The 27769-nt window shown below is 34.5% G+C and overlaps 1 protein-coding gene across 9 annotated transcripts; it reads left to right on the top strand.

The window, feature by feature from the left end:
- LOC114046203 (DCN1-like protein 2) lies at positions 1-26395 on the top strand. Of its 9 annotated transcripts, none has more exons than XM_027866451.1 (7): positions 1-70; positions 2802-3202; positions 6396-6564; positions 9112-9242; positions 20349-20431; positions 22793-22889; positions 24261-26395. In XM_027866451.1, the coding sequence occupies exons 2-7, from the start codon at positions 3028-3030 to the stop codon at positions 24338-24340; spliced, it is 735 nt and encodes a 244-aa protein (XP_027722252.1). In that variant the 5' UTR covers positions 1-70; positions 2802-3027; the 3' UTR covers positions 24341-26395. The 9 variants fall into 9 exon arrangements, 3 of the variants coding, with proteins under 3 accessions (XP_027722252.1, XP_027722251.1, XP_027722254.1); XR_003569481.1 differs by lacking the exons at positions 22793-22889; positions 24261-26395 and adding exons at positions 10431-10690; positions 15887-15956 and having other exon boundaries at positions 2-70; positions 2986-3202; positions 20349-20387; XR_003569482.1 differs by lacking the exons at positions 20349-20431; positions 22793-22889; positions 24261-26395 and adding exons at positions 10431-10690; positions 15887-15956; positions 18499-18514 and having other exon boundaries at positions 2-70; positions 2986-3202.
- Positions 26396-27769: the final 1374 nt, after the last annotated feature.

Genomic DNA, 27769 nt, shown 5'->3' with positions numbered 1-27769 from the left:
GCCTGCGCGGAAGGCGCTAGCTGCGAGTCGCCGGGCGGAGATGTTGGGGCTGGGCGCTGATGTTAAAATGGTAGGTGGACCCCGCGTCGCCCCCTGCTGCGGATGTCCTCGCACCTTATCTGTTATCTCCCTGCTTTCCCTTCCTTCGGGAGATCGCGGCGAGGGTGGAGCTGGGGTTGCCGTCGGGAGCGGTGAGGAGAGCGGAGGAGAGGAGGAAAGGTCATCGGGGGGGGCGCTCTGCCGGCGGAGGGGAGGGGCGGGGGGGGCCCTCGGGCTGGAGAAGTGAGACCTGACACCGGCCGCTGCCTTCGCCTTTTTTGGCCTTCGGTTTTCCCCCCCGGGCTGGTTGGACAGCTCCCCGCCCCTCCCCCGTGGGGTCTCCTTGCTCTCGGGCTCCGAGGGGCGAGAGTCGGAGCCTTTGCCAGACCTTTGAAGTGCCCGGTGGCTACGGCGTTTGCTCAGTCTCCTGTTTGTTGGGTTAGAGGGTTGTGCTTGGCGCGGAGGTGAGTGGGTGGGGAGGCTGCTGCCTTGGAGGTGTGTGTGTAGAAAATTATGGAAGATGTAGTAGGCTATATAGTATATATGTATATAATACTGTATGTGTGTATGCATGTATATATGTACATATAATATATGTATGTGTATATATATTTATATATGAGCAAAACTATCTGGTGGCTCTCACCCCTCTCCAATTGTAAATTGTATTGCATCTACTTAATTCTACTCTTCTTCCCCTCCTCTCCATATACTTGTTAGCTCACTTAAATACTTTTTATTTATTGCAGTTAGAACCTTTAGATCTCTTAAGTACCATCTAAAAAGAAGGAAAAAAATCCTTTGCCCCCTTGGCTAATCCTTGCCTCCACGCTCCAAATTTGTTAAATCAGTGCTCTGTAGGAATGGGGGAAATCTGACGCCTGTTTGATTAAAAAGAAAAGAAGCTGGTGTACAAATAGATAGTAATTTTGATCCATTTTCTGGGCAATAGCACAACTGAAAAGCCTAGATAAAGTGCTAAAGGGAAGTAAAGTGATTTAAATGGCGTTAGACCATCGGTTTCCAAAGATTGCACACTGGGATTTTTCTTAGTGTGTACCTCCTTTTATTGCGAATACGTTTCATTATGAAAAGTTATATGAAATGAATGAAAAGTATGTGAAATGGATCATTTTAAGTCAGGTCATTGTGAAACAGAAGTTTTGCTAGTTAAAAATCTTGTGAACCTTTTGTAAAGCATATAATCTTTCTCCATTTATCTTTTCTATAAATCAAGGTTTTTCATTTATAGAATATACTTGGAGTGATTTATGCCTGGAATATCTAAAGAAATAAATGATGACACACTCTTTTTGGGTCACATATTGTGTTTTTTGAGGTAGTGCATATGACTAAAAGAATCATCACTTTAATGAAAATTATCCAACAGGTTGTTGGATTTGTTCAGTTTAGTTGTTCAATTTGCTGAACTGTGTAATTAAGCCTAACAGAGAATTTTCGGTGATGTCCTATTTTACTTAAGTGGCTTAGACTATTTTAAGTACTTATACTAAAGACAATCTGTTGCATTTTTTTTTCATGGAAAGTTTTGATATACAGAAAAGTTAAGTGGACTGGACAAGGTTATATAGTTCTGTTTGCAGGATCAAATCTATTGACTATTTTCAAATCTATTCACTATTTTCAAGAATTTTGTGCTGTCTCTTATCTTAGTATCACAGATTTAGCCATGGAAGGGAAACCTTAAAAGTCAGTCATCTACACCACCTTGCTCATTTTAGAGATGAAGAGCACTGAGGCTTAGAAGAGAAATGACTTCGTTAAGGTCATATAGGTGGTAGGTAGCAGGGCCTTGTCCTAGAATTCAGTAGAGTGACAAAACATTATTGTGGGAAATGGGCTGCTTACAATTAAAAAAAAAAGTTTCTAAATGTCTACTTTCTGGGCCATGATTATATTAGCTGACATATATAACTTTAAATGTCTTAATATTTTTAAAGTCCAGAGGAAATATCTGAAAGGAGCAGCTTAATGCTTATTCATTACACTAGTGCAGTGAACAGATTCACTGATCACTGCACTGATCCATGTTCTTGAGCAAGGTAGCCATTCCTAAATGAACTTCAGGGGTCAGTGAGCTTTTTTTCCCCCTTACTCCTAAATATGCTGTATCAGCATGATTTTAAGTGGTTATAAACTTAACTATATAAAAAAAATCTAGGAGTACTTATATTTTGTTTTAATGTAATTCTATGGAGTTGAAGAACTTAACGTTTTGTTTACTTGGGGTTTACTTGGTCCGTGGTCTTGGCTCTATTGTTGTTTGATTAGTATTTTTTTAAACTATCCATAACATGAGTTCCTTCTATGCCCGCTTTCAATAGGCATTTGTGTTTTAAAAAGATACCTTTAGAAGGTATCTTTAGAAAGATACCTTTGTGCTTTAAATTTGCTTTTTCATTAATTCCTATTTAAGACAGCTGCAACAGTTAGTGAATTTTTTTAGACTGAGAAAGTGCAGTAATATTTTTAAACCAAGAGGCTTGATATTATTCTTTAGGAAAAATTTGTACATACCTGTACTAACTTAAGAATGTCAGCTTTCTAATTGGCCTATTTTACAGAGTTTTTAAAAGTAACTGTGCTTAATTGAAAATGAAATGTATAAAGATCAAAATATATTATGTGAAAAAATTGATTATTGATAAAAGTAATTTTGATAAAATTCTTGATAAAAGTAATTTTAAGAGGTAGATTTTACATATTTGTTACTATATAGATGCTGTCATTTCAATTTTCAGAAGCATGTGCAGTCTTTTTAACTGATGAAGAACAAGGCTTTGTCTTCCTGTAATTCTGAAGTGAAAGTTGAGTCACCATACAAGAAAAATAAATCCACTTAAAATATAGGCATTAGTAATAGAATGCTGAAACAAACTTCTGGATTAGCTTCATTGGCTTTCCTGCTTCTTTTGCATCCCAAAGCATAAGTTTAAATCATCTCAGAAGGACAAGATCCGCCAGTTTATGACATTTACCCAGGCTGGTGAAAAGACTGCTATATACTGTTTAATGCAGAATGAGTGGAAACTAGAAGTGGCAACTGACAACTACTTCCAGAATCCAGACTTGTACTACAAAGAATCCATGAAAAATTCAGTAGACAAAAAGAAGTTAGAACAATTGTATAACAGATATAAAGGTAAGAATGGCTTTTAAAACATTTGTATAAACGTTGCTAAAACTTTTAGCATCTCGTATTAAAAGGACATAATGTTTTTTAGGATATAATGTATGATACTATGTAAAACAATTCCATAAGGTGCCATTCCCGTTATTTCTTAACATTCAATTCACAAAACCTGATGTAATTAAGCAGACAACTACTGAAAAAGTTCATTCAAAGTAGAGGGATTCCCCCCCCCCCATGCTCAAGGCAGATGCAGCTGAAGGATAGATAAGGCATATTATCAGCATTGTCAACCACAAGAAGTTACATAGTACTTTAAGGTTTGCAGAGAGTTTTTTTATATTCTATCTCATTTGAGCTTCCCAACTTTGAATTGGTCTGTTGATTTACTTGTAAGGAAACAGCCATTATGATGGAATTTGAAATAAATTTTGTTCTAATTATGATTAATTATGGCAGTTTTTTTCTTCATTTCCTGTTAAAGATACTTTTTTTTTTTAATTCAAAGACCAAGTCACAAAATTAATTCGGAATGAAGGATGCAACATTGTTTCCAACTTATCTGTTAGAAGAGTTCTCAACATTAGTACTAGCTATTGTTTGAATCTTTGGACAAAGTCTTTGAAAAGAAGTATTTGAGATTGTAATCAGTCTGTGGTTGATTTTTTTTGCTTGCTTTTTTTTTAATAGTTTAAAAATCAGTCGATGTTTTAGAACAAAGTTTCCCAACCTGTAGCTTGAAAGATTTTATTATATTTTCACAAAAATAATCCATATAAATTGCCATATCTATCCTAAGGTTTATTGGTAGCATCTAAGACTAAAATATTGTTAAGTAAAATTCCTGTTTGTTTTTATTGCCATGGATTTCATTGGGGGGGGGGGTTTCTTAATATTTTATTTTAAATTCTAACAAAAATCATCTAACATGAAAAGTTCAGTATACACAGAATGAAAGAGAATTGTATATGAAATTGTAACCTGTTACATAGTTTTTAAAGTGCATCTTAAACATAGCAGTACAAAAATTGCCCTGTTTGTAGCCCGTTTTGAACTTTTTTTGCTTTCAGAGGTATATTTTTTCGTGTTTTACGTATGTTTCTTTTCTGTGTGTCTGTCACTGTCCACTAACTCCACAGATATCTTTCCACCCCCACCCCCCATAGAAGCACTCTCTTGTAACAGATTAATATAGGCAAGTGCAAAACAAATCAACACATTGATCAAACCTGAAAATGTATGTGTCAAGTTCCACTTGTCTTCCATTTCGTTTCTGCCAAGAGGAAGAAAGCATCCCTCATCATCAGACCTCTGAAGTCACGACTGGTTATTGAATCATTTCTAAAATCTTTCAAATTTGTTTTCCTTTACATTGTGATAATCATGTGAATTGTTCTCTTGCTTAACCTTGTATTTCCCAAACTAAAACAACTTTGTTTTAGATTGTTAGAACTAGCTTTTAGACAAGAGCAATTACTTTTCTTATTGATTATTACAGTTTTGCTTAGCTTTGGTGCATATGATTAAAAATACTGAGTATTGCTTGTATATAGCCTTTTTAAAAAATGCTTAGTTTAAAAACATTCTGGGATAGAATCATAGGTTTATATGTAATGAAGCTCTAAAAATAAAAAAAGTTTTAAATGCTTTTTGGAATTACTTTTACATAATTATTGAACTGACTTTTTAAAGGCTAATTGATATAACTTTCAAATATTTTTCAATAAGTACAAATAACAAGTCTTTGTATTTTAATAGCAGTTTAATTTAAACTCCCTTCCCTCTCCTTTAAATATTCTTAAACCACAAGACACTATAAATCCAAGTGTATATATTCACAAATATCGGGTTTATACTTAAAAAATTTCAAAAACATAATTAGGTAGAAATGTCACTGCAATTAAGCCACTTTAAAGTTTCATCATATATTGTTAGTCACCATTTTTCTAAAATTATTTCATTGATTGGGTAGCATGTTGGCCCAATTTTTCCATTACTCTAAAGATATGCAAAGTTAGATATGGTGTTTTGTGAGGTCAGGGCATCATTATAGTGATTTCACATATGTTTCTAGGTGTATACTCTGTGTGTGTGGGGGGGCTTACGTTTGGCTCATCTTGGATAGTTGTATTTACATGCCCTTCTACAAATAGAAGATTGAAGTTGTAGGAAATTGTAATACAATAATTAAGTTTGTGCCATTAGCAATAATATAGGTATAATAACTAAGTAAACTGGAATATAGTTAAATGACCAAAATAAAATTTTGCCTTTAAAAAAAACAACACCTACCCCCCTTACAACACAACAAATCTACACATAAGGCTATTTATTAGCCTCTGCTGAATTGTCATTAGATACAAATGTTGCCAAGAATTTTTACTCTGTATATATATAGTGTTTGTGTTTGATGGCACAGGTTTTGTCTTGACCCTGAACAATTGATATGAATTTCTATCATTTTTTCTCCCAACTTTAGTTCCTACTACTAGCAAAAATATAAACTTGTATTATAGTATCAGATTATATTATAAATAATATATTTCATAAAGATATTAAACCTAATTTGGTTTAGTCATGCCAAACTGCTTTCACTGATATTGTATGATAGTTACTACACAATATTATTTCTAATTAAAGCCCAGAAAATCCAACTCATTTTTAGTTCTCATACAATGAATAAACTAATTTTTCATTTTATTTCCAAATTAGATATAAGAAAAAATTATCTGAACTATTAAGCTGAGACCTATAAAAAAAAAGTTAAATGAAGAATGTATTTGATGTAGTGGCATTTGAATGAAGTTTTCTTAGTCAATGTTATAGAAATAATAATTAGTGTGTTATTATATACCTGAATTATGCTTTGTTAGTAATGGTTATGTCCGACTGACACAGTAGCTCTTTTGTCACCTTTGCTATTTTTGTCTTATTCTATAGAAGTTAATTTGTTTTATTTCCCTCTTTTGTTCTTCAAAGCAAGTGTAATACTTTTAAAAAAGATTTTACTCATCTAGACCAGTAGTTACTATTTTATTAAGTAAAAGCTGTTTTTTGACTTACCATCATTGTGAGGTTCGTTGTTTCCTGTATGTGACAAACTGGCTATAGCTATGCGGTTCAAAGCACTGTTACACTTTTTATTCTTTTATGGTAACAGAGTTTATGATGATATAATTCTTCTGTTTTGCAATTTTAAATACAGATCCACAAGATGAAAATAAAATTGGCATTGACGGAATTCAGCAGTTTTGTGATGATTTAGGCCTAGATCCTGCCCATATCAGTGTTCTTGTCATAGCATGGAAATTTAAGGCAGCCACTCAATGTGAATTCAGTAAAAAGGAATTTATGGATGGCATGACAGAGCTTGGGTGAGTAAATGGATGACCTCTACAATGCAGAATTGCTGTCTTCTTTTGCTTATCTTTTCCTAATATACCTTCACTATTCTTTTTTTTTTTTTTGATGATGCCCATGGACATCAAGTTCTTATATCATTTCTGTGGGTCCCTTTGTGTCTTCCTCTATCTATCAATCTCTTTTAAGTGACTTAATTGGTTTCCCTTTCATTTCTACCAGAATGATTTGTACATGTCAGTTTTGGGGTTTTTTTTGGTCTGAACTTGTGACGTCATTGGTATAGGGAACTCCTGGTAAAGAGAAATTTCCTCTTCCAGTGAACATTAGGACTTTTATGGTTTTAGGGTTACCTGGGGAGAGGTTAAGTGACTTCCAAGGTCATAGCCAGTGCACAATGGCAGAGGCTAGACTGATGCTAGCTAGGTCTTGCAGACTGAGACCAGCTTTCTAGCTATTAGATTATGCTAATAATATGAATTAATATGCTAATAATATGAATAATCGTTGATATTTATGTATTGTTTTCTAAAGTTTACAGAGTAAAATTCAGATGAGGGGCAGCTAAATGACTCAGTGGATAGAGCACTGGCCCTGGCATCAGGAGAACCTGAGTTCAAATGCAGCCTCAGACACTTAGTGGCTTTGTGACCCTGAGCAAGTCACTTAACCCCAGTTGCTTCCAAAAAAAGAAAGGAAGATAGAAATTGAAATGAGAATCTCACTATAACCATGGAAGATAGAGACTGTGAATACCTGTAAGTTTCCTTTTATATATGAGGAAACCTAAATTCAGAGAAGTGATTTTCCTGTGGTCACATAGCTTGTAAGAGTTAAAAATGAGGTTGAAACCCAGTTCTCTCCTGAATCCTTTTCACCAAACCAATGCAGCTTTTTGTTCAGATTAGCCCTTCTTTACTCCTTAAGTCACTTATTCACATCTACTTTTTTCTCCTCCTAATTTTGAATCCTTACAACCAACATTGTAGAGTACTTTTTTCTTCTACTATTCACTATTATTTTACTTTATTAAAATTATATTATTTTACATTAAGATAAAATTTACAAAAATACATTTCACTAATCTGTTAACTAGAATGGTACTTTGTACCATTGAATTACAGTCCTTTAAGTGTCCCTTAATACTTCAAAGTTATAAAGATGGGGACAGGGATTGCTTTCATTTAATATTTAAGATTTTCTTATGTTATTGTACAGATTTTTATATACTAATGAAAATAGGTGAATTATATAACTATCTTGTATTTCATTTGGCAATGGAAATGCTAACCTGTTTGATTATAAGTTTTGACCATCTTACAGGAAAAAATACTGTTTTGGGAGAATTGGTTTGAAATCCTTGAACTAGGCAACAGAAGGAAGCTTTATAACTTTGGAAATAAAAGAATCCTTGAAACAGAGGGAAAGCATAAATATTTGGAATGTGACACTTCAGTTCTGTAATATGCCATGTTCTTGGTGGATGCTTAAGAAATATTAGTTATTATAATGGGACACTTACTATACTTTTTCAAGTTTGTATATCTCAATAACATACAAATGAAAAATATTTAGGTACAGAGCAAAAGAGGCCTATTAGAGAACTATCTTATTATTAGTTTCTGATCTGTTCATCCCAACAGTGATTTGTAATCATAATGATACTTTTTAGAAACAATTTTTATTGTTATTTTTAGTTTGCTGTTGTGGAAAGCTCTCCCTGAAGCTACTATTAGAAAGGTAATTGTTAGACTTTATTCAGGAATGAAGTGTTTCCGTATAAGGTGATTCTTCAGATAATGGACCTTTAACCATTTAAGTATCAATAGTCTGCTCTATCCATTTGGGGTGAAAAGCTTACTAAATTGCCTGACATGTTTCCCAGCCTTTTGGGATTACATGCTGAACAGAATTTAACCTTTTCTTGATAGCTTATTTCATTCATTAAGAACTTCAATTGTTATGCTGTACTATCAGGAGCTGATGCCCTTGGGACCTAATGAGTTGTATAGGTGTTGTTTGCCCCACTTTTTATATGCTGTTTCTATTCTTTTATGGTCTGAGAAAGCAATTGACGAAGGTTTTTTAGGATTGTTTATGTAACAAAAATAAGTAGGCACTAAGGGAAGCCATGAGGCTCTGAATAGACTTTAGTATGTGCTTGGCACATACATAAGGAGTGCTTAATAAAATGCTTTTTCATTCATTTGTGCATTTTGTAACAGCAGTGCCATTCCTCAAAGACTTCTTAAAAGTTCTTTCTCATTTTTAAAAACTATTTTCCAGTTAATTGAGGTTGCTGAAAAAAATGTGAGATGTGACAATTTTCTTTTCTTTGTTATACATTTAAAAAACTCAAGTTTTATTATACTTCACTATGGTTTCTGCTTAAAGGTCCTTAAATATCTCATTGGGAAGAAGATAAATTATATTTTATCAGTAATTTTATTGAATGTAACTTTTGGAGCCAAACTGAGTACTAATACAATACTATTAATAAATGTGTTTTGTAAAACTTTTCTATTAAAAATAGTATTCACTGGTTAACTTTTTTACAATAGGTGTGATACTACAGAAAAATTAAAAGCTATTTTACCAAGAATAGAACAAGAGCTAAAGGATGCAATAAAATTCAAAGATTTTTATCAGTTTACCTTTAACTTTGCTAAGAACCCTGGACAAAAAGGTTTAGGTGAGTATAATAAATGCCAAATGTATAATGCTATGTCAGATTTCCAGTGGTGTTATAGTGGGCATGATCAATGTACCTTCAGTATTGCTGATAGTAATACTAGAAACTTCTCTGAGTTTTTATCTTTTTCTTTAAGATGTTACTCGATAGACTAGGCTGGGATAGTATGTATTTTGACAAGTGTATTAATGATATCTTTTGACTTTTCAGGTATTCTCAGAGATTTTGGAGAACTTTGAACAAATTTTGTTGTGTAAAATACTTTTTGATATACATAAACTTAAGATGTCTCTATATCCCTGCATGACAACACCGTAGTATGTTGATATTGACTACATCCAATGTGTTAAGGAGGTAGTACTTGATGCTTAATATCTATCTAGTGTTTAAAACAGATTTTCCTCCTTTTTATAGTGTCAGTTCTTAGCTACTTTTGGCTAGTACTGGTAGATTAACTAAACTCTGTAACTTTAATATTGACAGTAAGAGCAGCATGTTAAAATCTTGTCCAGTGTGAATGCAATGCATCAGCCTAAGTCTAAATCAATTTGAGTGTTTCCATGTTTTTGTGGAGTTGCCTTAGTAGTCCAAATAGCTTTAAGAATATGAATGACATTATTTATTGAAGAATTGACATTTTTAAGAGTTTTTTTTTCTTTTCTAGGCAATAGGACAGTTTAGCATATCTTTAAATGTCTAGCAACCCACATTGACCCACAACTTAAGCTAAAATTACAGTGATTTTTTTGTTTGTCTCAATAAGGTCTTACTTACAAACCTGAAAGTATTTTATGGTTTGTTAGAGAGTATAATAAGAAACTTAGAAAAAGTGTTTTGAATTCATAAATATTTCTAAACTTCTAAGATGCTGATAAAACTTGAGGAAATAAGACAGTGGTTTGAAAATTGAAGAGAATATAGCCTACCATACAGACAATCCTAGACTCTCCATCTCCCCTACCTACAATTTTCACCACATATGTTCTGCTTTTGCATTGGAATCAAGTAGAGCTATAAATATGTTAGGGTGTTTTTAATGCCTTACAATTAAAGAAGTGTAGAATTGCCTGTTATCTAACTACTTCAAAGGTGATTTTCAGTTTTCTTCCTTCTCTCGTTCTTGTTTCTCACCCATGTATTTTGGAATTGCTCTTTTGGTTTTTAATTGTTCATGTTCTTGAACTGCAGTGAGTCTGTTGTCAGCGTTCCCGTTTCCTTTAGGCTGCTCCGTCACATCCCAAAGAGCTTTTTTTACCCTGCATGCCACTGCCTTGCAGATCTCGTGCCTGACACGTCAGGAGCACAGCCAGGCCTCAGCAAGAGGGTCCTTTAAAGGAAACCACTTGAGTCGATCCACTTAAAACATGAAAAGCTGGAAGTATCGTTGACTCCTGTGGGAGGACAATTGGGGAAGTATGGATGTCTTTTTCCCTAACCAGGGAAAGCGGGTGAGCAAAGCTGAGAGTCATGTGAATTATGTTAAAGTACAGCAGCTAGAGCTCTAAAAGCAAGGGGTCTTGCAGATTTCATATTTATTAAAATTTTAACAGCACGATATTCTTCTTCATTAGAATTCTTGAAAGCCAGCTGAGGTCACATAAACAAATTCATGGGACCCCTAAGGGAAGAAGATTATGGCTTATTTTCTTTATGAAGAAGATTATAAATTTTTTACTTGGCTTGACTTCAAAGGATGACTTGATTATTTTAACATGAATCTTCAGAAACAAAGGGGAGTAACAGCTCACCGTCAGTACTGGAAAGACTGCTGTTCTTTGAAAATAAGAAGAAAAAACTGGAGTCAGACTGGGTTTCCCTCCCCTCTTTTGTGTCTGCCTCAGCTAAGTTAAAATTTAGGTGAAGAAAAGATTTGAATGCTAGCCTTCCTGACCATGGATATATCTGCAGGTGTCTCCCTAGCCTAACAGCCAGATAATATATATAAGGAACATCAGCATATCACCCGGAGAGGGATAAAAAGACTACAATAAGTGCATATTTTAGAAAATGTTAGAGGAGGCAATAAAGGTGGCTGTAAAGAAGAGGACTGCAAAAACTGACAACTGGACCCTTGTTGGATTGAGTTCTTGTAATGTCTGTATATGCGGAATAATTTGGCTTATAGGAATTTTTCATTCCTATGGAGATGCTTTGAAACATTGAATAATATATTTGTTTTAAAATATTTCTTGTAATAACATATTTGTATGGAAGAACAGAAGCATTACATTAACCTCCCCCAGTATCCTGGTAGCCGGTTGCTGGTATCTCTGTCCCTGCTTTAGAACTGTCATCCCGTTCTTCCTTCAGGAATCTTAATACTGCCCTCCCCTTCCCCTATCTTCCTCTCTCTCCCTTTAATGTTCTTTTTTGACACTATGATACCCACTTTTTTATGTGTACTTGGCCCAGAGGTCATTTATTATACTTAACCCAGATGTAGAATATAATGTCCTATTTTCCTATCAAATTGTTAAGTACTCTATTGGTCCACCCCAAATTTTAAGCTGCACCCCTAAAATGAGATCTCTTGGAAAGAGAAAAGCGTATATTTCAGCATACGCTAGAAAATGAAGACATTTCATCCTGATATGATAATATGCATTTGTATTTTTAAGCAACTCTCTGTAGATTAGTTGCCTCTATGAAAAATAGGGGCCTGTGATTATATTTGTACAGTAGAAAGAGTGTTGAATTGGGAATCAGAGAACCTGGATTCAAATTCCCAATTCCAGCACTTACTATCTCTACAACTTTGGGCATGTCACTTAACCTCCCTGTGTCTCAGTTTCCTCATCTTTAAAATGAGGTAGTTATATTAACTCTTTTTTTAATGTTCCTTCCAGTTCCAAATCTATACTTATGAACAACTCTTAGTGCCATAGATAAGTGATGTCACACTCAAATGGAAGTGAATTCCTAAGGGGAATATATTGACTTAGAAAACCACAAATTAACATTGTATTATATTGTATTTTCCTTTATTCTTGACACTTCACTCTGGTTCAGGTTACTCCAGAGTTTTGCTGGCATCTGACACCTCTTCTATAGATGATGCTTCCCTGAAGCTCCACGGTTGCTCACCTTAGGTGGGGAGGGGCTATATTCTCCAGTTTGGGTTGTTTATTTTTCTGTAGCAGGGTAAGCAACTAAGTCTTTATTTATTCCTTCATGAGGTTATAAAATTTATTCTGTTAAAGCTGTCCTTCCTGATAATTAAAAGAAAAGGCAGGTGGAGTGTTTTATTTTCATTTTCCTCTTCCCCCCCCTCCCCAAAATCATACCTTTTATAACACCAACCACCAGTTTGAGGGTTGGCCTTAGTTTTTTTTAAACTCGTAATATTCCTTGCTTTCTTTTCTTCTTGATTGACCCTTTTCTGCCAAAAAATCTTATTTCTAAGTCTGTGGATGGTAGATTTGCTTGGCAAGGCTGTTCTGGTAACTTAATCTATTGAAATCTGCTTTCTAAACTTTTATTTCTAGGTCTTAGGAGCAAGTGTTCCTGTCAGATACTTTTCTACTATCTTGCTTCCCTTTCTCTACTCCGTATTCTTCCCCTCATCTTACCATGTCTTGTGACTTTCCTGGTTTATTGTACCTCACTTGACAGTTGCTTGTCTTACCAAGACTTACTGGCCATGGCCTTGGGGAAGCAATGTTTCTATTCACTTGCATCCTTCAATAAAAGAGCTTTTTCCTTATGCAGCCTCCAAAGTTAGCTGCTTCTGGACTTCAGACCTTACTTCTCCCTGTATATTTTTATGCTCCAACCTGGAAATTCTATTTCTTCTTTTTCCCATCTGTCCCTCTTGCCCTCCCTTCTTGTCTTACATTCATCCTTTCTATCCTATCAAAGATTGTAGCAGATGATTGCACTTGGGCAGTGGGGGGTTTATATGTGAAATTGCTTCTTCCATTTCATGATTTCAACTTACATTGGACCCTATGAGCCTTAACAATAAAGATTGGTTTCTGTTACCCTCTGCCTGAGTCTGGCATCTCCCAAACTTCTTTTACAAGGTCTCTTCCTGCTTGGGTTCTGACCCTCTATTACTGGATGGCCTTTCTATAGGATAGCTCTTATTGGCTGAATTGAAAGGACAGTCTCCTTTGAGTCCATACAGCACTGCACCCCTACTTTCAGTTACTGGCAGTGATCGCTGCCCTATGTTAAGTTACTGCTCATGTCTCAAACCCTTCCCTTACTTCTTCCTTCTAGACAATAGTCCAGTCCAGAATTGCGATTAAATAATTTAAAAACTCAAATAAGTGCATAGTAACAGAATAGGGAAAATGGTCCGGCATGGTAGCCCTCATTTTCACAGCTGAGAGAGCAGGCCCAGATAGGTTGTAATTTGACACTATAACTAATTAGTACTAAACTGGATGTTAGAACCCTGGTTCCCATAGGCCTAGAGTCAACCACTCTTCATTATACTGCCATACTGCCTCTCATCAGCTGTACTATAACCCTACAAAGATACTTTATTTCATTGAGGGTACTTCCTCAGCCAATATAGATCACACAACTTAGTATATCGTCTGTTTCCTTCTCTGCAAAGGAAATAAATTGGACTTGATGACTTCTGGGGGTCTTTCTAGACCTAAATCTATGGTCCTGTGCTTTGTATAGATGGGGAAAAATCCTCTTCTGGTAGTCAACCTTTTGGTGAGGAATCTCTCAGATTTTAGCTAGGTTGCTAGTGACAGATGCACAGTTTATTATGAGATCTACTTTGTTCTTCATGGGTAGAATCTTCAGAGTTTCTGATCCATTGGCATAATTCTTAAGAACTCAAGATTATCATCACACTGTGATAAGGTAACCAAATAGGACTTTAATGGAAATTTTTCAGTCGCATTCCAGAAATATGCCCTTGATTGAGGTTTAGGTCTCAACCTTGCCCCCTGCCTGCTAGTTCTTCTTAGGGCTGCCCTCAGAAAGTTGAGCTATGGGGGCTGCGGCCGTCAATTGTGGGCACAAAATGGGGCCTGGGTCCTATTCCTCTTTCATTCCTTCATTCAGTTGGGTTCCTCTTATTAATAGCGGGAAGCATAGGTTTAGAGCTCGAAGGGACCTTAAGTATCATACATAGGTAGAACTGCAGCTCATCGAGTCCAAAAGTTACTTCTGTAGGGGAATTGCCGTAGTATGTTTTATCAGAGCCTCTTGAATGGCATAAATTGTATGCATTTAATAACTGAAAACTCTAGTAAATCTGTTAGTTTCATGTTCCGGTAAACTTTTGGAAATTTAACAATATGAAATATTCGTAAGTTAGCACTTTGTTTAACAATATGTTAAGTATAAGTGTATGCACAACACTGGTGCTAGGTGCTTGGGGGGGAAGTAGGAAAAAATAGTGCAATCTTGATGAGTAACTGAAAATATTAAGCTATTATTTTGTGATCTTCTGGCATTGTAAGTAATCTTATTATGTACAAAGCACTGTAATCCTCATAATATAAAATTTCATCCCAAATATAGACCCTACTTTAGAGCTTAGAATTTGCTGATTACACAAATGGGTCAGATATGGATTGTGATACAGACTTTTTTTTAATTTTTTTTTTTTTGTAATTGGGGTTAAGTGACTTGCCCAGGGTCACACAGCTAGTAAGGGTCAAGTGTTTGGTCTGAGACCAGATTTGAACTCAGGTCCTCCTGACTTCAGGGCTGGTGCTCTATCCACTGCACCACCTAGCTGCCCCTATGATACAGACTTTTTGTCTGTTTTGGTTCCAGCTTAGTTTTAGAAAAAGGAAATATAAGATCAATGGGTCTGCAACTTCTTAAACCCAAACCCTTGGATGTCCTTAGTAAGCCTGAGGTTTACAAAGGCAAGGAAGGAAGAATGGGAGTAGGAAAGTGAAAGAGAATGGAGAAGAGAAAATTAAAAAGAGCTGCATATAATGGAAAAGTTGATTGATATCAGTCTTTGTGAAACTGTGATTGTGGAGAGAAGGGCAGTAATATTGAAGGGGAAAAACATTTTAATGCAGTTTTGTCCAATAATAACAGCACCAAGATACAGAGTTATGTGGATTAAAAGGCTATATTTTACCCTTGAACTTCTTTATTTTTGTTTTGTCAGACTTTCAGCAATATTTCACTATGATTTTGCTAGTTTGATTTTATGTGTTCCATATTTAGCAAATTTCTGAATTTCATACAAAGATAAATGTTTAGTATTGATGCCTAGGGGAAGACAAAATTTTGTCTTTTCTTCTTCATGAACATTCTTAAGAAAATTTGGTCTTAAAAATTATTTGTAAATTGACAAGGATGGTAATGATTATGTGAAATTGGGATATTTTTTAGTTAAAGGATGTTGTGTTAAATCTTCTATTTACAAGTGCCCTTTAAACCATTTTGTAATGCTAGCACACACAAAAAAATTACATAAATTCAAAGTAAAAGCTAGTACATTATTTTTAGAATAGTATTGAAGATTTCATTTAAAATAAAATATATAATATAATATAATATAATGATTCATTAGTTTACTGTAGTTTTATGTGGAACATTGTTTAATTGCAAAATGACCACAAAGTAAAGTTTGATTTAGAAGTAGCTTCCTTTATGGAAAAGCTCATTTATATGCCTTAGAGTTCTAACATAAATGTTTCATTTCTTTCAAGTAATTTCTGTGACAGCTTTCATTGGTTCATTGCCTAACATTACTCGAAATAAAGGGACATAATAAATTTGGTTAGTATTCTCTACTTTATTTCTTGATAATCTTAGATATTTGCAAAGGCCTGACTATTCCATTCCAATCCTATGAGAGTTAATGATTTTCTTAGTGATAGTGGTTAGATGGAAAAGTCATTTGTAGCCTTAATATTAATGTCATTATTAAACTACATGATGAGCTGATAAATGAGTACAAAACCTAGAATTCTGTTGAAATTCTTCAAATAGGTATGTGGATTCACTACCTTTTTTTCCCCCCAAAATATTATTTTATTCCATTGCCAGCAGATGAAACAGTGATACGAATCAGGAAACTAAATGAGCTCCACTGAGATTAGCCTACTGTTAGTGATAAAACTTCTGCCAGTTAAACTATCATTCTAGGTAAGAAAATAGTTTATAGACTGAAAATGACTTTGGAATGCTTTCTTTTGTCCTATAATTAAACTATCATTTGGTTGTTATGAATCATCCTTTTTATTACTATATTCTAGTCTTCAAAATCCTGTTTGTAGCCTACCAGAAGCTTTAAATGCATTCTGTCTTATTAGACAGAAAGTATTAGTGATTGCTAGTTAGATCATGGCTAATAAGAATCATTTCTCTTCCGTCATAACACATATGGATTTTATGCAGTCAACTCTTAGTCGTCTATCACGTTGTGACTTATGTGGAAAGAAAAAAGAAATGTTAAGGTCTGCTCAAGGAAGGCATTGTTCAGAAAAAAAAAAGTTGACACATTTTCTGACAGTTAATAAAAGAATTAAATTTCCTCAAATACATTTGAGGATACATTCAATATGCTCAAATACGTTCCTCAAATACGTTTGATTAAAAAGAAAAAACAATCTTTCAGTCAGAATGCCTAAGATACTTATTTTCTTTATTAAAGAAAAACTCACAATGTCTTTATACAGTAAATTAATACCTTGCTAAAGAGAATTCCGTTCAATTCAACAAACATTTATTACGTACTTACTGTATGCCTGGTACTGAACTAACTGTTGGGGACTCCAAGATAAAACAATTATTAAGTTTGTCATTTGAATAAAGGAGCAAAAGGATAATAACTAATAAAGTGCAATGTCCTTTTAAAATAATTGTCCTTTGATATTTTTGAAGTGTTTTTTTAAACAATATCCAGGATTATAGACTTAAAACTGAATATGACCTTAGAGATCTTTCAGTCCAATTTCCTTATTTTATGAATGAGGAAACTGAGACTGAAAGAAGTGACCTGACTTGCTTGAAATCACACAACTCAGAAGTACCAGAACCAGAATTTGAATCTAGTTTCTTTTTTTCTGAATTATTCTCCATGCTTTCACCAGCATGTCCATATAGAAGATTTTTTTCCTAAGACATTAAAAGAGTCATTATTATATGATTGCCAAAAAAAAAAAAAGATGCGTACATATGATATATATAACTGCCCAGAAACATTATTTAGAATACCATCTTTTGAAAAATTAAGTAAAGGAATACAATCATGGATGGAAAAATATTATAATGTAAAAGTTCTTATCCTGGGATCTATGAACTTGTTTTACATTTTTTGTAACTGTATTTCAATATTACTGTTTTCCTTTGTAATTCTGTGTATTTTTTTATGCACTTGAAAATTTTATTTTTGAGAAAGATCTCTGGGCTTCACCAGACTGCCAGAGGGGTCCATGATATAAAAAAAATTCAAAGAACCTCTCCTATCATAATTGATGTTAAAAGGACCTAATATCTCTTTCTAAAAATGTGAAAAAAGTGTGGACAATAGAAAAAAATGACCACCATAATACTTTGTACATTTATTACCTGCTTCCTCATTTTCTCCTTAAGTTTACCTGTGGTCCAATATTTTATATTTTTTGTCTGTACATGATTGTGTGTGAACTGAATAAAATTATTTAAACAAGTTAAGCTCCTATTTGTTTAATTTTGTAAGCATCTTAGCCTGAAATGAATATATTTTGAGAAAACCAGGAGTGAAATATGATGGAATTTTGATCATAACAACTGCTGTTGTCACTATGCTAAGATAATATTTTGAAGATGAGCACTTTATCTTCTCTTTTCCTGAACTATAACATAACTAACACAAAGCTAATAGACCAGCAGAGTATTTTAAAGGATCTTTTCCTATCTTCTGTTGGTTTAATGCTCTCTGTAATCTTTAGATGTAGCTGCTTCAAACATCCATTTTATCCTATGAATCCCATGGTTTACTGAATTATGATATGGTTTATTGTTCCTTTTCATTTTCCTATCTCATCTTCCTTCATTTTGTTTTAAGACAACTTTAACTGATTTATCGCCCCATGCAAGCTGCTTATCCTATAAACATAATAATGGATTTCACATAAATCTACTCTTACATAGTCTTGTCTCTTTTATATAAATTAATACTGAAGATAAATTTGCCTTTACAAACAACTGGTAATACACACATAGAAGCCAAGTTTCTTCCAAGGGCCTTTAATCCAGTCAAGGGTTAAAATGACCAGAAGTTATCCAAATTAAGCATCATTTTTCATGAAACTTTATTTTTTCTTTTTCCCCCTAGGTAAACCTCCATTTCTCTCTATGTGTGCTTTATATCATTATGATCATTCCAGCTGGGAGAGTTGAATGTAGCTTTCAATTAATGCTCTTCCCAAGTGATAAGCAATGTAGACTTAGGAGCAGGACAAGACTAAGCATCTACTTAGCATTGTACTACGGGTCCTATAGGTAAGGTTGAGAGAGCAGTTCTGTCCTTCTCAGTTGCTTATAATGTTGATTTTCATTATCTCTTCCAGATGAAAACTCCAAGGCCTGGCAATGTGAGATGAAGGGATAATATTATGGACCCTTCTTCTTTTTAGTGGCTAGAGAGTTGAAACATCAGAATTTGAACCATAGTTTTTTAGTTCAACAGCTCTCTATAAGGACTGACCCTGGAAGTCGTCAATAGTATTAATTAAACTTTAAATTTATTAATCAATATTAATGAATAATATGCTATAATGGGACTAAAAACTAAAGAGAATCTTTTGAAAATTAATGCAGTTTATTGCCTGGTGATGAGATATTCTATGATATTGCCTTTATTCTTATGTATTTTGTATTATTGTTTACCTTATACACATTTGTAGATCTAGAACTAGGAAAATGCCCTTTAACAAAGTTTTTATTTCTCAAGTAGTGAGCAGTGCTCAACATAGTTAGCTTGACAAAGACAGAAAGTTTCCTATCTCCTTATCTACTTTTTCAATCACACCATGAGAAAAAAAGATTAGCTAGTTGAATATATTAGCTAGTTGAGGTAAATTATTTCTGAATATCATGATCTGGGAATAATCTAAGGCAGTCAAAAAGATTCAACATTTATCTCCCACGTAAAGATACATTTCCTTAGGATCTCAGTCCAAAAGCCAAGTGTGGTAGGATACACCTATAATCCCTGCTAATGGGAGACTGACACCAGCTTAAGTATCCAGGAGTTCAGAGCTGCATTAGGGCTAGTGCTGATCAAGTGTCTGCTCTAAGTCTGGTACCAGTCTAATGAGCCCTTGGGAATGGGGGCCACCAGGCTGCCTGAGAGGAGGTGAACCATCCTAGGTCAGAAATGGAGCAGGTCAAAGCTTCCATGACAGTCTACAATAGGATCAGACCTCGAGTCACTGTTGACTTTCTGGCCTGCATCAGGCCTAGCCTTAAATGAAAAAAATGAAAAAAAAAATTCAGTCCTACAATTTATAAGTTATGAAGTAATTGTGTATTTTCATCTAGGGGGAAATTTTAGGATCTGTCTCTGAATATCCCACAATTTTTAGAATATTCCTCTTAACAGTGAGGACTATTCATTTCACAGCCTCGCTTTTATGCTTTCCCCTTTATGATGTGAAATAGAAATTCCTTTCTACCTTGTGTTATTTATTATGACACTTTGATTACTTTGTATTGAACAGAGTTCCTAGTATATAATGGTGTGTTTGTCTAGAAAAAAGCATATGAATTCTTTACTGAAGTTATTTGATATTTACTTTAGAAAATACTTACTTTTATAAATTATATGCATATGAATATTATCAAATATTGATGTAAGTATAACCAGCACAAAGAAAACTTTGCTATTTGAAAATGAGACTAACAAATGTTTTGATTTTGGGTATGATTGTACACATTTTGTAAAAGAATTCACATCCTTTCAAAAGAGTTTCCTGACATTAAAATACTAGTTTTGCAGAAATTAACTATGCACAATTTTCAGTCACTTATACAGGCAAGGTTCATATATTTATAGGCCAGATAAATATGAAATGTTTATAAAAAAAACTTATTATCATTGTTGTAATAAGGTACTTTTAGTACTGCACAATGAATTTTGAATAAAGGAAATTTGTATTAACTGGTTTTTTTTGTCTTTTGCAGATTTAGAAATGGCTGTTGCCTATTGGAATTTAGTCTTATCTGGAAGGTTTAAATTTTTAGATCTTTGGAATAAGTTTTTATTGGTAAGTATGCCCCCTGCCTCCTTCATCACCTCAAATGCCCAATGCCTAAGTCAAATCTATGGATTATAAGGATGGTGCTTTCCTCTAAAAACAGTTGTCTAACCTTTTTGGCAACTGCAGACATGGGCACTAGAAACACTAGAATATTCCATTGCATATTGGAGAATCCACTGGTCTAGAAAAAAAAATCATGTACCTTACCAGACTTGGGGCACATCTGATTTTAAGCTGGTTATAAGAGGAGAACGTAGGACAGATATATGGGAGTTATTCTGATCCTGCTAGAGCAGGCCTGCTAGAGCCTCCATCTTGATCTGATCCTTCAGATTTATTTTAAGTACCCTCTAAAGTCTCGATTTTTTTCACATTTTTTAGTAAAATATTTTTTTGGTTATGCTTTTTCTTCTTATGTGTTGAAGTTTTTATTCTAGTCAGCCACGTGACACAGTGGATAGAGCACTGGGCCTGGAGTCAGGAAGACCTGAGTTCAAATTCTGCCTCAGACCCTTAACTAATTGTGTGACCTGGGGCAAGTCACTTAATCTCTGTTTGTCTGAGTTTCCCCATCTGTAAAATTGAGATGATAATAATAGCACCTACCTTGAAGGGCTCTTATGAAGATAAAGATGAGAATATTTGTGAAGTGCATTGCAAACCTTCAAATGCTACATAAATGCCAGCTATTATGTATTCACATACTGTTGTTTTTTGTCAGATCCATTAAAAGAATTCTTTTCATCATTTGTTTGTAAAGCTAAAGCTCTATTTACCATTGTCGTGTCGTCTTTGTAAAAATTAATAGTTTCATAGCATTCTCTCACTAAAAATTGAACAATAGCAGCTCTCTTTCCTCTTTCTTTCTAAGGAAACCAATGTATGTTTCTATTTTTAAGTTGGAGACAAAAGGATTTGTCTTCTTTTCAAAGACATACAGTTTGTGCCAAAAGCCTGTACCAAGTTGTAAAAACTCAACAACTTTGCTAGCCTTGGTTCCATTCCACAAACATTAAGTACCTTATGTATGCAAGGAAGTATACTCAATGATGAGGATATAAGTATAAAAGACAGTGGGCTCTCCACTCAAGATTGTCACAGTGTCATGAAGAGGACATTACATGTACAGTAACAAATAATTCAAAGTAAGATGTTATAAGGACCAAGAGGATATCCAGAGTCACCTAGAAATATAGAAGGAGGGAGAGACCAGGAAGGGCTCTTTAAGAGAGGTAGCTCCTGAATGGCCTTGAAAGAATAGCTTTTTTTTTTTAAATTAAGCAGGAAAGCTCCTGTTAACGTAAAATAAAGAGGGGAAGGGGAGAATTGGGAGTGAATTGGAAGGAGGAATTGTACAAGAAACATATGACCTGCATACAGTAGGTGTTTAATAAATGTTGAATTGAAGCTAGCAAATCTTAGGAGTTTTTACAGTTTACCACAGGCTTCTGACACAAATTTTATCTCTTTGAAAATGAGACAAATGATAGAAAGTTGATTTATTTTCTTAATACAGAAAAAGAAAAGCCAGAGTTAGATTAAGCTGTTACAGGTGACAGTTGAAACTTATATAGAAGGTACTTAATTAGCCCATGGGTTTTGTGTTTCTTGATCTCTTTTTTAAATCTTTTCTTACAAAATAAATGCAAAAGTTAGTAATTGGAGATTCATTTATAACTTAAGCTGCAATTCTATTGATTTCTTATGTAAGACTAAGTGTAATGTATTTGCTGGAGCACTTGCTTTATTTTGCCCACATAAAAAAGCCAAGCAAACCATGCAGCAATAAACCCAAGACACTAGTTCATCTGGTAGAATTAACCTAAATTTGCAAACATAGTCTCCAGAACAGATAACAAGTCTCTATAGGGCTAGCCTTTTAAACAAAAACCTGGAAAAATGGCTATAAAAGTCTTACTCTTCTTTGGTTTACCTTTTAAAGAGGTACACGGAAGCCTCATAAATCACTTTACCTAGCTGCCTTTCAGAAAATAAAGCCTGCTATTATTGTTATGTGAAGACCCTTTAGAATAACCATATAAAACAGCAGAACATAAATCAGCAATCCTTTTTGCAAGGGCTTAGATTAGATTTAGGGTGAACCTCAAGAGGATGAAGTAAAAAATCACCCCCTTCTGGTTTGGCAGGTGGGTAGTACTACCTATACTCGAACGATAGACTCGATCACTACGAATTTTGACTTTTGAATTAAAATGTTTTAATCAAATACATTCTACTATCAAGTTACAGAAATTATATTAAAACTTTTTTCTATGGCAAATGGTTATGACACAACCTATCATGCTATCTTTATAGGGATAACTATATAATTCATTTTAAATATAACCATTAATTTTTGTGTATTAGGAACATCACAAAAGATCAATCCCAAAGGACACTTGGAACCTTCTACTAGATTTTGGAAATATGATTGCAGATGATATGTCTAACTATGATGAAGAAGGTAAAGAAGTTCAGATTTCAGAGATGTACTTCTAACATTTCATAAATCCACTGTAAAATCAACTTTTTCCCTCCACTTTAAAGCTTTGTTAACTGCTCCCCCCCCCCGCACCATATCCCTAAATTTGAATGTCTGAAATAGTAACAAAAAAATTTTAACATAATGGTTCATTCTTAGGATGTTTATGCTACTCTACTCTGATAGGACATTTTAAGATTTTCTCATACTTTATATGTGAGGTCTTGTTTTCTGATTCACCTAATAGTATTGTAAATCAGGCAAACAAAATTCGAGTCCTCTATTATGAGTGAGGCACTATGGAAAATACATAAAGTATAAGGCATAGTTCCTGTTCTCCAGGAACTCGCAGTCACCTCAGGGAGAAAAGACATTCTAAAGAACTGTCAGACAGCATATTGCAGCAAATAGGTGTGAAAAAAAAACCAGAAAGTTCTTTAGCCGCTCAGAGGGCTTAATGGAATTTACCTTGGACCAGAGTGATCTGGAGAAGCTCCACAGAAGAAGTGGGGGACGTCAGCAAACTTTTATCAAGTAATGTACGGTATGACTGTGCAGTAAATGCCTTATTGTAATTTGTATTGTATTTAGGGAAAATAGAAAGATTATGGGATTAGACAAAATCTAGATGAATTGAACCTTGATCAATGGAGAGGAGTGAGGAAAGCATTCCACCATAAATGTATGTGTCCTATGATGTGGAGGCAGAATAAGCTCAACATCTCCTTGTGGTAGATCTCCAGCCTCGGTGCAGTTTGGGATAGGCAGTGGATTGGAAGAGGAAGTTGGGAAAGTAGGCTAGAGACCTAGTGTAGATGGCCTTGAATGCCAGACTAAGGAATTTAGATTTATCTTGTAGGCAACAGTAAGAACAAATCTGTTTTTACGTCGCTTTATGCTACAATATTCAAATTTATATTGTGTGCTGCTACACTATTTTTATTTTCATTTGTGCCTCTCCCTGTGCCAGTGTCTTTCAGAAAAATATAAAGGGTAAGGGCCTGGTACTGTGATTTTATGTATACATGGAACTCCTGGGCGAGGAAACTCCCTCCACCAAGCACCTTCTCCGTAGCTTAGTTTCAGAGAGTTGCCTAGATCACTGCAAGGTTAAGTGACTTCTCCAAAGTCACACAGTTAGCATGTGTCAGAGGCTGGACTTGAACCTGGGTCTTGCTCCCTTCAAGATCACCTTTCTATGCACAATACCATACTGCTTCTCTTAGCTAACTGATTCTGTTAATCATAAGATTCATTTATGCATGATGCCTTCAATTCTCGGCATTTAAATAGTAGGTCTGTAAAACTTCTTGTATGAAAACAGTCCTTAAAAACTATTTGGTTTTCTTTTAGGAGCATGGCCTGTTCTTATAGACGATTTTGTAGAATATGCACGACCAGTCGTCACGAAAGGAAAGCGCAGTACTTTTTAACCCTAAGTATAAAACTGGACTAGAATTACAATCTGAATTACGTCAGGTAGTGAAGACATTTTGGCCAATAAGTATATCCATGGTTACTGATTTCAGTAGTCATGGTATGCCACTGACCCAACTGTAATCACCATTTCTACTCTCCTTCAAGAAAATGATGCTGATTCATGGACGCTGTAAGAAGTTGCTCAGAAGATAGCCCAGGATGCTTTGGGATATACTGGGGATTGATTATTGTATTGGTTCTGACATTTGGTGAGAGATAATTGCATGATTTACACTTAGGAGAATTTAACTAGAGCCCATTTTAATTAAAACTGCACAGCATGTCATTCAGCTCATGATCTAAGGTGAACAAACACCAGCAGTTACTACTGTAATTAGAGATTATAGAGTACTTACATATTTAAAAGCAGTATTTGTGGTATGAATTAAGTCCCTATATAAAACTTAAGTAGTAGGTTATATTTTTATACAAGTCAATATTGTTAAAAGTATTTACCCTAATGATCATGATCTTGTAATGAACTCTTACTGACACATTTATACTCGGTGCCAGTACACTAGATTATATTTTTTATATCAATTTGCCAGATCTATTTTTTTGTTTTGATTTTCTTAATGTTCACTTGAAAATCATTTAATGGTTTTAATACCCCCATTTCAATTTGCACAGTGATGGCCACACTGTAACTTAAGGAAAAAATTTTTTAGATTGTTTGCAAATCAGTGGACATCCTTTATTTTTTGAAAAGTATTTTTTATTTCTTGAACTTCCCCAAAAGTACTTATAGTCTGTTTTGTTCACAAATTAATTTTCTTTATATTACATTTAAAATGGTATTTTTCCATTTTAAAAATACTTCTTTATTAGTTATGAATTTTGGATTCCAAGATCAAGTAAGCTGATTTCCTGCAACCATCCATATATGTATGATATATCTCAACTGCAGTGATTTTTATAAGTTGTACATATTTGAAAATTTAAATATTATGATAATATGGAACATAATAGTCTGGAGGGGTGGGAGAAATCCCTCTGATTTGAGTGGACAAATTTATCTTTGCACTATGTTATCATTTCTGTTTTTCACTTTGTCCCAGTCACCACTGTAGTGTGGCACCAAGATGAATTAGGTATTTCCCCAAAGCATAAATAATGCCTGAGAATTTCTCCTGCTCTCCTATTGGTAAAGAGCTGGCATGTAATTTTGTGGAATCCCTGTGTGACAGTCCTACCTCAGCTTTGAAATACACATCCATACATGATCTTCACAGCACAGTTCTCACCTTATTTGGCTAGCTACAATTTGAAACTTAAACAGATGCTAGGGATCTAATTTTTTAAAAGATGATCCTTTTTTTAAAAGGATTTAACGTGGGTTTCCTTTTGTTAGCTAGCCTGTCTACTACACAAAAAAATACAAATTGACTTATAAAAATTAGGTCATTCCTGATAAACTTTTTATCAGTCTGATGTATAAAGCAAGGTACGATTTAATGTTGCTGAAGTGTGAACTGTGACTGCTTTGGATTAGAATTCTTTGAGAGAAGGCAACTTGGTTCTACGGGAAAGAACACTGACTGGAGCAGTGTTCTTAGCACCATACTTGTAGTCCTGGCTTTGCCATTTAAGAGCTTTGTGACCCAAGGCAAATCAGTTAATTCTTCTGTGCTCCTGTCCTCCCATTCCCTAGATGAGAGGTCTAAGGACATGACTAGTAAGAAGACTTCCAGCCCTGGCATTCTAATCTCTTTGGGTTCATTCTGCTGTGCAATTCACACAATTCTGTACAACCAGCCTTAAAAGAAATACTCTTCAATTGTAGCATTTTCCCCTAAAATAATTATCAGAATCTCAGTGACTTTGGACAATATTGAAAGAATTATGCCCGTTATTTGCACTCTTCCACTGTATGAGTTTTAATCACGTATGCTATTAAAGTGGTGACTTGGGGGAGGGGAAAGAGGGAAAGGCTTGTATTTATTTGTCTCATTTGTACAGATTTCCTGTGCTAAGTCCTTAAGAAACATCTAAATAAATCATTGTGTGTATTTGTTTTTTCAAGTTGTTTTGTTTTCAAAATACCACCTAGAGGAGATTCATGCTTCTAGTGTAGGTTGGATTAAATAACCTCTCAGGTATCCTCTAGCTCTGGCATTCTTTATGCTTTTGGTTACTGTTTATCTATTAATTGCTTAGATATTTACCACTAGATGTCAGTATCTCTGTCTTTCATAACAGGAGTGAGGAGGAATTAAGAATGTAGTACATTTGTAAGAACCAACAAATTTCCTTAAATACATTTTAATATATCTAATTTAATGAACCTCTTTAAATCATGCAAAAATATAGTTTGAGGATTTGTTTTTAATACTAAAAATGCTTTCGCAGATATAGCAAAACTATTACAAGTAATTTGTATTAAAAAATGGTTGCTGATATTTGAGATTTATAGCCATCCTTAAATTAGATGTGTACAGTGTTTTGATGCATTCCAAATTGTCACTAGTTTGAACTACAAGTCTTTATTATCACTGGGTTAGTTGTTTCACAGTTTTTTTTTCCTTCCTACTCCATGGACTATTTAAAAATATCAGGAAAATTATTTGAAAAACATTTCATAGGTCAGACTTTTCAGTGTATTGGTTTTGCCAGACTTTTTATTTTAAATAACAGGTGACTCTCAAAGGGTAGGGGAGGAATAACAAAAGAAAATGTTGGTGATATAAAAACAAAAGATATCAATAAAATGTATTTTTGAAAGACAAACGTTATTTAATAGTAATAAAAATAATTGGCTGTAAGATTTTGTTTTGTGTTTGTTTTTGCCAGCCAACAAACCACTCTTTTGCTTTAAACCCATTTCTCAGATGATGTCAAGTAGGTTTAAGAGGTCTTCCATGGGAGCTAGGTATGTTTGTAAACCCAAATGGCAAGAATACAATTCTTCTCTTTTGAATGAACTATCTCAAGGATGAGAATGAGTTTCGGTCAGTACTTGAGTAAAGCCAGTGTTCCTATCCAAAACTTTTAAAATTATTTTTTTCATAAACTTTTGCCTTTTATACAAAAGGAACAATGAAACAGTTCCTCCCTTCATGGAACTTCTATTGGCAAATTTTAATCTTGATCCCCAGGATTAAGTGCCAATTGCCTTAGAATAATCCTTTCTCTTCCTCTTTCTGATCCCACCCCACCACCTAGAATTCAAAGGAATAGGGTTGCATATAATGGGTTCTCCCCCCGCCTTCCCTCCCTCTTCCCACCCAGACCCTACTTTAAGCCTTGATTTGGAATACGTTAGTGTCTATACCATTAAATTGACCAGTTCATCCTAAGGCTGCTTTTAGGAGCATTTGGAGAGAGGGAAAGGGAGATGTATATTGGACACTAGAATGTTTCTAAAAGCAAATATTAATATTTTC

This window comes from Vombatus ursinus, unplaced genomic scaffold (assembly GCF_900497805.2).
Source record: "Vombatus ursinus unplaced genomic scaffold, bare-nosed wombat genome assembly UNPS02014781.1, whole genome shotgun sequence".
Classification (NCBI taxonomy): domain Eukaryota; kingdom Metazoa; phylum Chordata; class Mammalia; order Diprotodontia; family Vombatidae; genus Vombatus; species Vombatus ursinus.
This window is presented reverse-complemented; position numbering and strand designations above follow the sequence as displayed.

What these genes read in the sequence shown, in the direction of transcription:
- LOC114046203 (XM_027866450.1), top strand. Translation starts at nt 41, where the DNA reads ATGTTGGGGCTGGGCGCTGATGTTAAAATG. An exon ending in GATGGCATGACAGAGCTTGG is followed by an intron (nt 6,565 to 9,111) that starts GTGAGTAAATGG and finishes TTTTTACAATAG; the next exon opens with GTGTGATACTACAGAAAAAT. An exon ending in CCCTGGACAAAAAGGTTTAG is followed by an intron (nt 9,243 to 20,348) that starts GTGAGTATAATA and finishes TGTCTTTTGCAG; the next exon opens with ATTTAGAAATGGCTGTTGCC.